Genomic DNA, 14,374 nt, shown 5'->3' on the forward strand with positions numbered 1-14,374 from the left:
TAAGGAATGCTTATGCAGCCCTACGCAGTGAATTTGTGTTTATTAACAAACTGTAGAGTGGTTCAGAGTAGCATAGTGAAGTGATAATATCTATGTATTCAATTATTGTATCATTGCTGAGAGTGTCCACTAGTGAAAGTATGATCCCTAGGTCTTAATTCCAAGCAATGAAACACCGTTTACAACCAGTTCTGCTACATATTTGCCTCCTGCTATTTTTATTTCAGATTGCAATTACCACTCATAATCATCCATATTACTTTATTGCACTATCTCTTCGCCGAACTACTGCACCTATACACCTGACAAGTGTATTGGGTATGTTGGAGACACAAGAGATTTCTTGTATCGTAATTGCATGGTTGCTTGAGAGGGATATCTTTGACTTCTACCTCCCTGAGTTCGATAAACCTTGGGTGATCCACTTAAGGGAAACTTGTTGCTGTTTTACAAACCTCTGCATTTGGAGGCCCAACACTTTCTACAAGAATAGAAGTATGCGTAGATATCAAGCTCTTTTCTAGCGCCGTTGCCGGGGAGGTAAGGTAAAAGGTACTCACATCCTCTGGCTACTAAGTCTTTTAGTTTCTGGTGAGTGCTCGAAGTTATTTCCTTTAGATTCTGCAATTACATCTTTTTGTTTCTTGTTTTTATTTTCACTAGTTAGACTTAATGGAAAACAACAACAAAATTAGAGAGCTTTATAGTATTTATCTTGAGTTAGGACATGAGGTGTTTGGAAGAGAAAACTAAAAAAACCTATGAAACTTTACTTGCATGCTAGTAGCAATGTTATTAGTATGAATTCTTTGAACACCATTATTGCTAATGTATGGAAAAGTCTAAGCTTGGGAAGTTAGTTTTTATGAAAATGATCTTTTTAGTTTCCCAGATTTGGAGGAAGAAATTTGCTATGATGATACTATTCCTCCTATATTTGATGATTATGGTGATGATAATAATAATGATAGCTATTTTGTAGAATTTACTCCCACTTCAATTAATAAGAACTAGATGATACCCCGCGCGTTGCTGCGAGAATATTTAGGTACATTGTAGATAATTGGTTGATAGTACTTATAAAATTAGAAGCAAACACATGAACTGTCAGAGGATACATCAATATATATTAACTGAAGTAACCAACCTTTCATATGAAGCAAGTGTTGTTGTAATGGCATAGGTGCATACGCAATATTACCCATACAGACTTGAGAAAAAGAAAAGTCAAGTATCCAACAAAAACTCATTATATCCAAATTGTGAAAATACAAATCTCATCTCGATTTGTAGTTCCTCACAATTAAAGAAAAAAATGTATCCGAACAATTGAGGACCATCTAAAGTATGACTGTATGAGGTACATTTTTCACCACTGCCTAGAATATTCTTTCTTGTAACACTTGGGATGTCTTTGATCTTCATCCCTAATAGATCAATGAGGTCAAAAATCAGACAGAGGCATAGCAGTTTTACGGTTTAAAGTAAAATGATACATATCAGACATGTGAGCAGCATCCTATGCCTACTTTGTATACTGAATGCTGATAAAAACTGTTATAGTCTTACAATTTCCACCGTTAACTATGATCCTTTTACTACATAATTTATTTTTATAATGATATAAATAGCAAATCATTACAGTTTAGGTACCTGCATGTTTCTTTATCGTTCTGCGTCCAAAAACAGCTCATACTCTCTTGGCATCCATATAGAGAATAAGAAGTATTTGCTTCTTAACATACCAATATCCCACCTAGAATTTTTTTTCCTTGACTCTTGAGCGAATCTGAAATGGAAGAGGTGAAACGGATTAGAACATCTTCCCAACATCATGACAGAAACCAACATAAGCATTCGAAAATATTAAGGAAACAAAAAAGAGATGCATCATCATAGGATTGCACAGAGCGGATATCATTTTGTAATACGTGCAAATAGCAAATCTTTACAGTTTGGTTACCTACATGTTTTCCCATTCCGCATCTACAATTATAAGCTCATGCTCCCTTGTATCTATATACAGATTAAAATGCGGAACATACCAATGATTCATAAAATAATCATGTATTCTTGACTCTTGAACGAATCTGAAATAGCAGAGTTAAAACTGATTAGTTCATCGAGCCAACATCACTGACACAAACCAGAACAAAAGCATTCAGAAGTATTCAAGAAGTGAAAAACTAAAGAAAAATCAGTAGCATGAGAAGATTTTCCCAAGCGGCGCCAGGCCTCTTAGATTGTATGAATACATGAACCCCTTACCGCAAATTTCTAACTGTACGAAATCCACAGAAAAATGTAAAATTCGGAGAGAGAGAGAGAGAGAGAGAGAGAGAGAGAGAGAGAGAGAGAGAGAGAACCTGTCTTAGAGCATGCCGTAGGTTGTGGAGGACTCAACGGGATTCTGGCCTCTGGGTGAGTGGTAGCACAATTGCAAATTTAAAGGTGGAGATGGTTTACCGGATGACATATTTATGAAGCGAGGATTGAGGAGATGAATGGCTGAGGCTCGGTAGGTCAGGAGGCAGAAGCGATCGGTGGTAGTATTAAATGGTGAGGTTTTCTTTACGGGAATGGCTCGGTAAGTTATTACAATTAAACGTGGAGGATGCATGCAAAATTTAAGTTAGTGGAGATGATGTGCCGCCGTTGCCTGAGGTGATAGCCAATAGCAACAATTGGGATGACGTGGACGGCTTGCATGTTAAGAAAAATACTTTTAGTGGGTTGCTCCTATTTAGGTATTATAGATGACTATGCTTATATTGAGAGTAGTAATTATTTTATGCATGTGACTCATGATAAGAATGTTTTATGTGATAGTTATATTGTTGAGTTTATTCATGATGCTACTGAAAGTTATTATGAGATAGGAAAATATGGTTGTAGAAGTTTTCATGGTACTAAAACACCTCTCTATATGCTGAAAGTTTTGAAGTTACTCTTGTTTTATCTTCCTATGATTGTCATTTTGTTCTTTGTGAATTTATTTGTGTACAAGATTCCTATGCATAGGAAGTGGGTTAGACTTAAATGTGTTTCATATTTTCTTCTTGATGCTCTCTTTTACTTCAATTCATATTTCTTATGTGAGCATCTTCTCAAACTACTGCGTCTAGCTGAAAGGCATTAAAGAAAAGCGCTTATGGGAGACAATCCATTGTTTTATTTCTATAATTTTTCTTTTATGTTGAGTCTTGTAAATTATTACCTCTGTAATAACCTCTCCTTATCATTTTTATTTCGTTTTTTGCGCCAAAAATAGCCTCTAATAGGAAGAAAGTAAGATTTGGGGAAGTTGTTGTCGTGAAGCAGATTCTATGCTGTCACCATAAATATTCGTATTCCCAGCTAGAACGTAATTTTGATATGCTAATTTTTGTGCACATGCCCCAGGTTATTATCTAACTTTCGTTAGTTGTCCACTTTTCGATTTGAGCAACAAAAGATTTTCGGAAAAATTGATCTCTACCCACTGTTCTATTTTGATAGATTTCTGCCACTATTTGCATTTGCCTCTTAATCTCTTTCTTTTTGATTTCTTTTGATTAAAGAGCTTTTTGAAGAAGTTGCTACAGTAGCTAATGCTTTGATAGGTGTTTGATATATGTTAGAACTGAACCAAAGTAGAATTTTTATTTTAATTGTACTAATGCTGCTAATGAAGAATTGTGTGAAGTTTTGTATGAAAGAAGTTTTCAAGTGTAGGGAGAGAAGAATGATGTAATGAGATGAAGAATGGACAAAAACTCAAGCTTGAGATTCCCATGTCACCCCAAGAAATATCCAAGAGGTACAAGCGTCAAAGCTTGGAGATGCCTTGGGCATCCCCTCTAAATGAACAAAGCAACATATCATCTTTCTATGCACTATATTTTTATTGCTTCATACACTATGTGTTGTGCTTGGAGAATATTTATATTTATTTTTGTTTTTAGTTTTGTTTTCTGTAGCATATGGTTGGATCCCGGCATATTTGTTTTGAAGAAAGACACGCTCCGTTTTAATTGCATAGAACGCTCTAGTTTTCGCTCTTATTGTTCTGCGAGTGTTCTAGTTTGCTAGTACTGCGTTTAGCTCCTGTTCTTTCACTCGAATTTTGTCCATAGCTCATTGGTATTCTTCATTTATGTATGATTATCTCTCTGGTCCATATTGATTTTCATCTCTGAGAGATATTTCAAATAAGTTGATTGGTGTTGGAGACGAGTAAAATGTTTCATGCTTATAGTGATGCAAAAAAAAGCTTGTCTAGACTGTGGCATAGACTTTGGCATGTCATGTTGGATGTTATTATTATTATATGCTTACTATTTATTGTTGTAGCATGACTTGTCTCAAATAGCTGAGAGTGCACAATGTGCTATTGAAAGAATCATGTGTTGTTTCCATCATACAAAGCATAATATTGTAGTATTCTCTTTGATGCTTTATTGGGTTGACTTGGCACATGCTTCTACCATGTTATGACTACAACCAGTCAACTAAAGCCTCTATGATCATTTAGTTTTTGACTTGTAATATCACATTATACTTTGATTAAAATGTTTTGTCGCTATGCATGATTATGGCCATTACCGCTCTCTTAGTTGGTCGCTCCCAGTCTTTTGCTAGTCTTCGCATGTACTGAGTATGAGCTCTACTCGTGCATCCAACCACCAAAAACCAAATTTGCCAATTGTGTCCACCATATCTACCTATTAGCATTATTGCTATTCCAAGTATATTCATCATGTTTTTATTTATCTTCCAAATTAAATTTTGTCATGAGAAAATTAGTTAGTAAAGCTCTCACGAACTTGATGGCACATTTACTTTCTTGCACTTAATAAACTTGAGCCATTATAACTATCTTATGAAGATTATATGCTTGCAAATTACGAGTTGGAAGTTAGCACAACCATGCTTTCATGGGGCACGATTTCAACATTGCACTTATTCCTATTTAATTGATATCATGTTCTTTTGTTTATGGATGCCTAGCAGTGTGAAATAAAATGGAAAATTGTAAGTCCATGGAGTTTGTATATATGTTAGAGAAATGCCTGGGCGGCCAACTAAAGACATGCATCATTCATGGCGGAAATTTATAGTGAACCATAGCGAGCATTCTATGACGCATCTTCAATAAAAAGCTATGCCCATAGTAAATAAAAGGATTGCTGAGATGCTCATCGTCTGTTTGTCTTATCATTTTGGTATGGGAATGCTCCTATATCATGGGGCAGGAGTACTCCTATATCAGGGGGCGGGAGGTACCCCATTGGCGTTCTCAATGATACATATATACTTACAATGACAAGAACTTACTTGGGACTTAAGTTGAGTAGCATGAGGTTTAGGTACTCGTATTCAAGGGGAACGAGATTTTCAACTTGTGATTTGTCAAGCATATAACTCATATTTTCCCTTACATTAACTTTAACCATTCAAGATGCTTATGATAGGGGTAATAAGAGCTCAAAACTAATGAGTACCATACTTTTTGGAAGGTTTATAAAACTTGTTAATCTTGCTTCCTTCTATGAATGACCTTTCTTTTACTTTTATGTTGAGTCTTCATCTTCTTGCTTTATGAGCCAATTAAGAGAGCATAGTTGTCATTCTGAGTATAATGTGCATAGTCCCAAAATTTATTATTTATTGATTCATGATTTTGATATTTCTTGTTCTCAAATTACTTGTTTCTAGTTACCCTTTGAATTTTAAAGGTGTCCTAGCATTTATGTTTTGCTACTCCATAAAGGACAAGCTGAGTACCACTTTGCTATGTTTTCTCTATGCACATAAATAAACAGTTGTTTTCAATGCATAATTATTCATGATCCTTTATTTGAGTTGCTTTTCATGTTGTAACATAGTTGCTAAGTTCTATTGTTAGAATTATATCTATCATGCCTATGTTTAGAGTACTTTGATCCCAGCTTACAATGCTTTTACAATAACTTGATCAAGATTGTATTGGCTGCATGTCACCTCAAAAATTACTTTTGTTGTCACTTACCTACTCGAGGACGAGCATGAGTTAAGCTTGAGGATGTCGATACGTTGCAAACATATCTATAATGTTTGATGCTCCATGTTTGTTTTACACCAATTTATATATGTTTTGTTTACACTTCGTGGCACTTTTATGTATTTTCCGGAACTAACCTATTAACAAGATGCCATAGTTCCAGTTCCCTATTTTCTGCTGTTTTGTACTTCAGAAAAGTTGTACAGGAAATATTCTCGGAATTGGACGAAACAAAAGCCGGAGATCTTATTTTTCCGTAACAAAGACGAAGTCCGGAGGAGAGACAAAGACGGGCCACAGGGCGGCCAAACCATACCTAGGCGCGGCCCAGGCCCTGGCCGCGCCTAGGGGTGGTGTGGGGCCCCTGCCTCCACCGACCTTGCCCTTCCGCCTATAAGAAGCCTCCCGACGCGTGAACCCTAAATCAATCGGCCTCCATCACGAAAAGTTCCGTAGCTCCGTCGCTGTTGCATACAAGATCCGGGGGACATAAGTCTCTGTTTCGGCACCCTGCCGGGACGGGGAATTGCCCCTAGAGCCATCTCCATCGACTCCACCGCCATCTCCATCGTCGTTGCTGACTCCCATGATGAGGAGTGAGTAGTTCTCCCCCGAGGCTGAGGGATTTACCGGTAGCTATGTGGTCTATCTATCTCTCCATGTATGATAGTTATGTGATCATGAGCTTTGTAATCTAGTTAAATAATTAGATGTTATTCTTCAACTATTGTGCTACTCAAGTGGTTTTATTATGTGATCTCTGGGGACACCTTGTCCAACGGTGTGAAGGTGACTGTATGCACACCGTGTTTGTTTCTTATGCTTAATTTATAGAAATAGTTATGAATTATGGTGTCTAGTTAGTACCATCTTTGTATGCTCAAAGTGACAGCGTGGGGTGTCCATAGATTGGAAATGCGAACTTTAAGGAATGCTTATGCAGCCCTACGCAGTGAATTTGTTATTATTATCAAACCGGAGAGTGGTTCAGAGTAGCATACTGAAGTGATAATATCTATGTGTTCAATTATGGTATCATTGTTGAGAGTGTCCACTAGTGAAAGTATGATCTCTAGACCTTGTTTCCAAGCATTGAAACACCGTTTACAACCAGTTCTGCTACATGTTTGCCTACTGCCATTTTTATTTCAGATTGCAATTACCACTCATAATCATCCATATTACTTGTATTTCACTATCTATTCGTCGAACTAGTGCACCTATACACCTGACAAGTGTATTGGATGTGTTGAGGACAAATTTCTTGTATCGTAATTGCAGGGTTGCTTGAGAGGGATATCTTTGACCTCTACCTCCCTGAGTTCGATAAACCTTGGGTGATCCACTTAAGGGAAACTTGTTGTTGTTCCAGAAACCTCTACACTAGGAGGCCCAATACTGTCTACAAGAATAGAAGCGTGCGTAGACATCAGTTATTTATATACCCGAGCTCTCTACTTATGCATTTTACTTTATGATAGTCTTCGTGCTTAAAGTTATATATCTTTCTATCACATAGTTGCATGTCTTTCTTAGCATAAGTTGTTGGTGCACATAGGTGAACCGTAGTAATTATATATGTTTTGTGCTTGATAAATTAAACGCTAGTTTTATCCCTCATTGTTCAAGCCATTATTTTAAAAGTTTTAAACCACTTATTCACCCCTCTCTAGGCGGTATCTGTATACATTCGCTTGGGTGTATTTTTATGAATTGGACTAAGTTGTACCAAGTGACCTAGATATCCCTTGTGGACATACTTTTAGTTGGCACTCAATTCTAACTCTATTCAAAATTTCGGTTGACCCTTCGTGTTCCTTTGCTCCTCAATCTGGTGAAAACTTTTAAAAAAGGAGGAATGAGACCACGACCCCTGCATCAATCGATGCAGGTTTTCGGTTGGTAATGATGGGAATGAAGGTTGACCGTCTTCCCCCCATAACTATCACGGTTAAGTTTAGCGTTATATTTTGTTTTCTCCCGCACCTTGTTTCCTCGTATTGCATCGGTGTTAATCCATGTTGCCTTTGGTGATTGTCCGGGAATCATGGAGGCGACAATGATGTGCAAGAGAGTGATGGTGGTGACAAAGGATGGCGATAAGGAGGAGGTGGTGGCATCATCAATGCCTGAAGAATGCAAAATAGGATGGGAGGCGGTGGTTGCAAACCGCTAATGCAAGAGGTCATCGTGACGTCTCGCTGGTGCAAGAGGCGAGGCCAACCGCTGGGCTAGTATCCTTGACGGCGTATGAGTGATGCTCCTCATCGACAGGGTAAATACTAACCCTAACTTTCCACCTTCATTCCTCCACGTCCGTGAAATTCTTCACATGTCTCTTGGCCGAGTCTCAAATCCACACACTGGAGACAGTGACAAGGAAAAACATCATGGCGCCGCACACAACTGGTACCTACTCTTGTCCGAGCTACCCCAAACGGTCCATAACCTCATAAACTTTCTAGGGCACGGTTAAGATGAAAATGGAGGACCATAACAACAAAAATGGGTCTCCGGACTGATAGCCCATTAGAATACGACCAATTGCATGATCATATTATCGCAAAGTAAAATAAAAACTTACAAAATTAGGTCAACTGAAACAACATGGAAAATTGGCACGGAACAGTTAGGACAAAATGAAATTTTCATGGCAGCAGCGTCAAGAAGAAATTCACCGTATGCTATGGATGCGTAACTCCATTTTTGAAACTAGATGCTTCCTTCCATCCAAGCACCACCTGAAAGCTACTGAGAATCATAATGCCATCAACATCAGGACAGCCACACGTGCTGCCACAGTCCATGTCCACCATCCCTAGCAAGCACAAGAACAAGCAAACACCTTAGCTGGTGAGCTAAATGAAGCAAAGCTCCAATGAGAAGACCAACAAAAAGACAGGTCACTGAAAAAATGTTCTTCTCCTTTATGATTGCAGGTCACTTGAGATTGCTTTCCTATATTAACCTTTATATGGTTTCCGATTTTTGTTTTGACAGTAGAGCAAGTTGTGTTTAACAGTAGTTCCTTATCGACAGTCCAACCTGTTGATCACTGGCAAAGTGGCAATGCACTTATATTTTCAAATTACTATGGCTTCTATAGTATACACCATTTTGTAATCGTAGGTTACGTTAAGTTCTTAGATCAGACAATGGCATGTTAGTTATGCCATGACAATATGACATTGCCTTGGGGTTAACAAAAGGCATACATATACCTTTACTGTGAAAACATACGCGAAACAACAGGCCGATATCATTCCAAGTAATTTAGCCAAGAACTTTCCCAACTTAGGCAAAAGTAAAAGCTTTTTCCGAAAAGGAATCGATGCAAAGCATGGACCGTCAGAATAACTGATAACAATAAACAAGAGCGAAAAGCAGAGCTCACCACGTTGGCTTTTGGGGATGCCGAGATGCTGTAGTAGCCGGCGTCCTGAGGCCCGTCGCCGTGGCCATTGTTCCCGCCGGCGACGGTAATGCTACCCCCGCCTGCTCCGGAAGTGGTGTTCTCCTTGGGCAGGCGGAACGAGAGCTCGTACGCCGGCGTGCCGTCTGGCTTGAAGAGCCCGTAGTTGCGCTCCGAGGACGGGCCGGGCTTCATGTTCTCGTTGAAGAGCGCGAACATGTAGACGCGCAGCGCTCCGTCCGGACGCAGCGGCGTGCCCTTGCCCTCGGAGACGAGGCGCATGACGTTACCGTTGTACCTCGCTGCGTTCTGCGGCGTGGCGCCGGTCTCGTTGGCGTCACCGGCCGACGGCCACCCGGTCTCCGACACGCGCACCTCCACCGCGCGCGCCGCCGCGCGGTTGGCCGCCGCGATGGCGTGGTACACGGCGTCCACCTGGGCTACGAGCATGTTGGGGTAGTGCAGCCCGGACGAAGTGTCGGGGACGCCGCCGTGGCCGGGTTCAAGCAGCGCGTACTCGAGGTCGACGCCGGTGGAGTCCCCGGCGTAGGCGAAGTAGGGGTAGGCGTTGACGAGGAACGGTGAGCCGGTGCGCGCGTGGAAGTCGAGGATCGGGCAGAGGATGGGAAGGAGGTCCTTGCGGAAGTTGGCCGACGAGGGCGGGTAGGACGTGGCGAGCACGCCGAGGTTGTGCGCGGTGGTGACGGAGACCTGCTTGTCGAGGCCGAGCTGCGCGAGCGCGTCGTGGATGCACTGCATAGCCGGGAGGAGCGAGCGCGACAGCGCGGAGCTGTTGTCGCCGGTGAGAACCTCGTTGCCGACGGTGAGGATGGCGATCTTGGTGGCCGGGAGTGCGGGCTGGATGACGGACCGGACCCAGGAGGAGGCGCCGGAGGGGGTGGAGACGGCGGCGAGGCACTCGTCGGGGACGCCCACAATGAGCTCGACGCCCGTGTTGGCGAAGGCGCGGAGGGTGGCTGGGTCAGCGTCGTAGAGGCGGACGCGGCCAAGGCCGAGGCCGGCGAGAAGCTGCAGGGCAGAGGTCGTGGGCGGGAGGTTGTTCGCCACCCGGCCGTAGCTGATTCCCAGCAGCGCGGACGACGTGGCCTCGGGAGCGGCGGGTAGAAGGAGCATGAGCAGAAGGAGAAGGAGCGGCATTGTCAATGTAACGTGTGCTGCGCGAGGCAAGATGTGGAAAGTACGACAGTGTAGCTGCGGCGAGCTCAGCAGCTTGTGAGGCGCGGTGGGAGTGACTAGTGAGAACTGCGAGAGATAGATTGGGAAGTGAGTGAGCTGGAGGGGTTTGGCTTGGACCGGCTGGACCCGTTTGGGGGTTTGCTATGGCGAGTGGAGTGGGGCCGTGAAGGTCTGTGGAATGTTGTGGCTTTGCCGCTAGAAAACTGAGTCGCTAACTCATAAAACAGATCAGATGGCTCACGACATCAAATCCTCTATTTACCCATTACTTTCCGAGAAATTTGACACTACTTGAAAATGTGATTCCATGTTTGGTTCTTTTTCTTTTGAACTGCCCTGTTTGGTTCTTGAAAGGTTTTTCTTTTCTATTTGACACTTGCTCTAAATCTCTTTCCCACACTATAACATTCCAGTGCATTCTGAGCACTCTAAGTGTTAATTAGGGACATGAAAAGACGCTTTTGTACGTTACAAAAATTCATAGGCACACATACATTTGGTCACAGAACAAGCTTTAATTAAAATTCATTCCTTTGATTTTAATTCAAAAAAATTAAAAACTAGGCAAAAGATCGATCACCATATACTTTGATGATGTATCCACGCACATAGTTCATATGTACATAGAGAACGCATCACACAACATCTACAAGTGTAAATATACGAGGTCAAGTTCACACATGCATGCTTGGGCCACGACAGATTAGTTGATTTAGGGTTTCATACCTCAGTCGCCACCTGGTAGAGGCTCTTGGTATAGTCATCTATGCTCATCCTGGTGGTCGTTAAATTTCTTGAGGCCCAAGTTGATTTTCTTCTCGAATCGGTATGTTCGTGATGCATGTACCATAACTCATTAAATCGCCCAGCTACACTTGTGTATGGTGTCCCACCGTACCAGTGATCATTAGAACTGGTACCGATGTTAGTTCTGATGTCTTTCTCCATAGCTCTGGTACAGTCATCCCATACTATCAGCGGAGACTATACCGTTACTCGCTAAATTTGTGAGGCGCTTATTTTACCAATTCTTCCTCAATCCTTCGACTTCTCAGACCTGTAAATGTAACTCTAGCAATACTTTGAAAAGACCAATAATAAAAATAAAACTATTTTAAGCAATTTTTCAAGTGATGGGTTGCCTCCCATTAAGAGGTATTTTTATTGTTGATTATCTCACAAGTAGGCAGGCATACCTTCGGGTGTGTCTCATTAACACTCACCGAATTCACTCTTTTGGCTTGGGTATTTTTTCCATTTGATCATTCTTCTTTGCAAAAAACTGAACAATCTCTTTAGCATATATTTTGAGAACAATCTTTCCCTCAACACAGTCGATAGTTGTGCCGATAGTACTAAGAAAAGGTCTTCCCAAGATAATGGACAATTTTTCATCATCAGGCATATCAAGAATAATGAATTCAGTAGGTATAACATGATGATCTATTCTAAGAAAAACATCATCAACCATTCCTATTGGTTACTTCATTGTTTTATCAGCCATTTAGAGAGTTATACAAGTAGGGATATAATTGTGCAAGTTAAACATCTTACATAAATAAAAAGCATAACACTCACTCCTACCCCCAAGTCGCAAAGAGCATTATTAATGATTGCATTACCAATTCCACATGTGATCGTATGTATACATGTGTCTTCTAATTTGGCTGGCAATCGCTCGACCGACCTATGACTTGTTACCATATCAACTGAATATTTTTATCTTTAGTTTATCTCTTATTTTTTACATAAGTATGGACTTGAATAGCATCATTTAAGGGTTGTTGCAAACGACAGTCTTTTTGGGCACACACAAAAGAGTCATATACTTCACTATCCTTTAGTTTCTCATGTCGACCTGGATATGGTAATGGTTTACCTCCATCTGATTTGATGCTTATCTGTGGACGTGGTTCCGGTTTATTCGAAACTCGTTTCTTCTTCGAAGGTTTCGAGCTCTTCTTTTCTTTAGTAATCATAATCTTTTCATGCTGCTTGCGACTTGGTTTCTCTTTGTCCTTGTCACCTAACGCTTTAGATTCTGAATTGTTTGGCTCTTCTTCCTCTTCGGCTTCACTTTCGTGTCCCTCTTGTTCTTGTTCTCCTTCTTTTCATCAATGCTTCTAATTCCACATCATCTTGTGGATAAACCAGGTTCTTTTCTTACTAACTCTCTTCTTGGTCCTCTTCTCGCGCTTGCGCTTGTTCTTCTTGGAACAAGTCTAGGCCTAGAGGTCCCTCACTACAACACCTCCTTTAGTAACAAAATTAGTAAGTGTAGTTCTTCTTAAATCCTTTCTTTAAAGATAAGAGCTTGGGTATTAGCTATTTGCTCACATTGTGTATTAAACACAATTGAATGCATTTTTTTAATGTTTAATAACTCGACCCATATCATCTATGTCCTCATTTAATTTTGAAGCATTTTTTCATGGAGGTTGATACAATTATGAATATTATATTTTCCATTTTTCTTGTTCATACTTAAATTGTTGCAAGGTTAAATGGAGTCTATCTTCTGGTTCATATTCTCTAGCAAAATCTACGTTATAGTTCTGGATCTCAGCAAGAAGAATATTGTGGTTCTTCATGGCATCCATTCCTCCCTCCTTTCTTTCGTCATCTAACACAGGTATCACTATCCCTTGTTGTATTGCTTCAGCAAGATAGTATTGCTCTTCACTAAGGGATATAATTTCTATCTATTCTCTTCCTTGATCCGCTAAAATAAACATAAAGACTCCTCCTACACTTCCATCGAGTACTTGTTTAGAATCATCATTCAAAACATTATAAAAATGTGTGATAAATTTCCTTAAATACCATATTCGGAATAACCATGATTACAGATAAAGTTAATGAGATATTTAAATATCCCTCAAGTTTGGGAAAAACTTTCTCCAATCTTCAGAGTAAAGCCCACTATGTCCTTCATAGATTGCTTCATCATCCCGTAAGAGGTAAATTTCTGCAAAAAGAATAACACACTTGTCACAGTTGGTTATATATTAATGTGGTAAACCAGGCAGGAGCCTGGCCCTTCAAGGACCAACAGAATAATTTCATAAAAAACAAAATCTAGGGATAATTCCTTTTGTTTAAACGTCCTGCAAATAGAACCAAATGTTGATAAATATAGTCTAGGTTCTTCTCCTTCTTGTCCCACATAAGCTGATGATGCACTTTTTTGATAAGACCTATATTGATACAATATTCATTAGCATATACTTGTGGGATAACTATAGGAATTTTATGATTTGTTTAGATGGAGCACCATACTTCCTCTAAGTCTTTTTCAGGCCTAGGTATGATGGTCAAGCTTTCCATCATTGAGTTTAAGTCAATATTTTTTTAACTTCATATAACTTTCTACGAACTTCTGACATCTTTCGTCAGGCACATGCTCCAAATATCTACGCAATTTTTTTTTTACCGGAGAGGGTCGGCCCTCTATCATAAACAGAGAGCATTGGTGATCCCAATACTTACTTGTGTCAAGAAACAACACTTGGAATTTAGCTCCTAGCCAATGCCCACCAGAAAGTAGCTTGATGGCCTACAAGAACACATGTTCGTCAGAGCACATATTCGTGGAAGTATTATTTTAGTTTTATGTTGAAACCCAATGAAGAAGTGTAAGCAAGTGCTAGTTATGGGAGTTTCTATCGCACCCGAGGTTTCACTAGTCTTGAGTGATTTGAATGCAACTATTGATAATGAAAGCGGTGAATGAGAAATGGTTT

At 40.3% G+C, this 14,374-nt stretch overlaps 1 protein-coding gene and 1 long non-coding RNA gene across 2 annotated transcripts; both read right to left on the reverse strand.

Moving 5' to 3' along the window:
* Positions 1-1,320: 1,320 nt before the first annotated feature.
* LOC124703255 lies at positions 1,321-2,073 on the reverse strand. Its single transcript, XR_007003007.1, has 3 exons — positions 1,968-2,073; positions 1,654-1,789; positions 1,321-1,427 (listed from the first exon to the last, which is right to left on the reverse strand). It is a non-coding gene; the product is annotated as an uncharacterized LOC124703255 (long non-coding RNA).
* Positions 2,074-8,610: 6,537 nt separating this feature from the next.
* LOC124695744 (glucan endo-1,3-beta-glucosidase 11-like) lies at positions 8,611-10,592 on the reverse strand. Its single transcript, XM_047228562.1, has 2 exons — positions 9,417-10,592; positions 8,611-8,619 (listed from the first exon to the last, which is right to left on the reverse strand). The coding sequence occupies exons 1-2, from the start codon at positions 10,590-10,592 to the stop codon at positions 8,611-8,613; spliced, it is 1,185 nt and encodes a 394-aa protein (XP_047084518.1).
* Between the last annotated feature and the right edge of the window lie 3,782 nt (positions 10,593-14,374).

This window comes from Lolium rigidum, chromosome 3 (assembly GCF_022539505.1).
Source record: "Lolium rigidum isolate FL_2022 chromosome 3, APGP_CSIRO_Lrig_0.1, whole genome shotgun sequence".
NCBI lineage: Eukaryota > Viridiplantae > Streptophyta > Magnoliopsida > Poales > Poaceae > Lolium > Lolium rigidum.

What these genes read in the sequence shown, in the direction of transcription:
- LOC124695744 (XM_047228562.1), bottom strand. Translation starts at nt 10,592, where the DNA reads ATGCCGCTCCTTCTCCTTCTGCTCATGCTCCTTCTACCCGCCGCTCCC.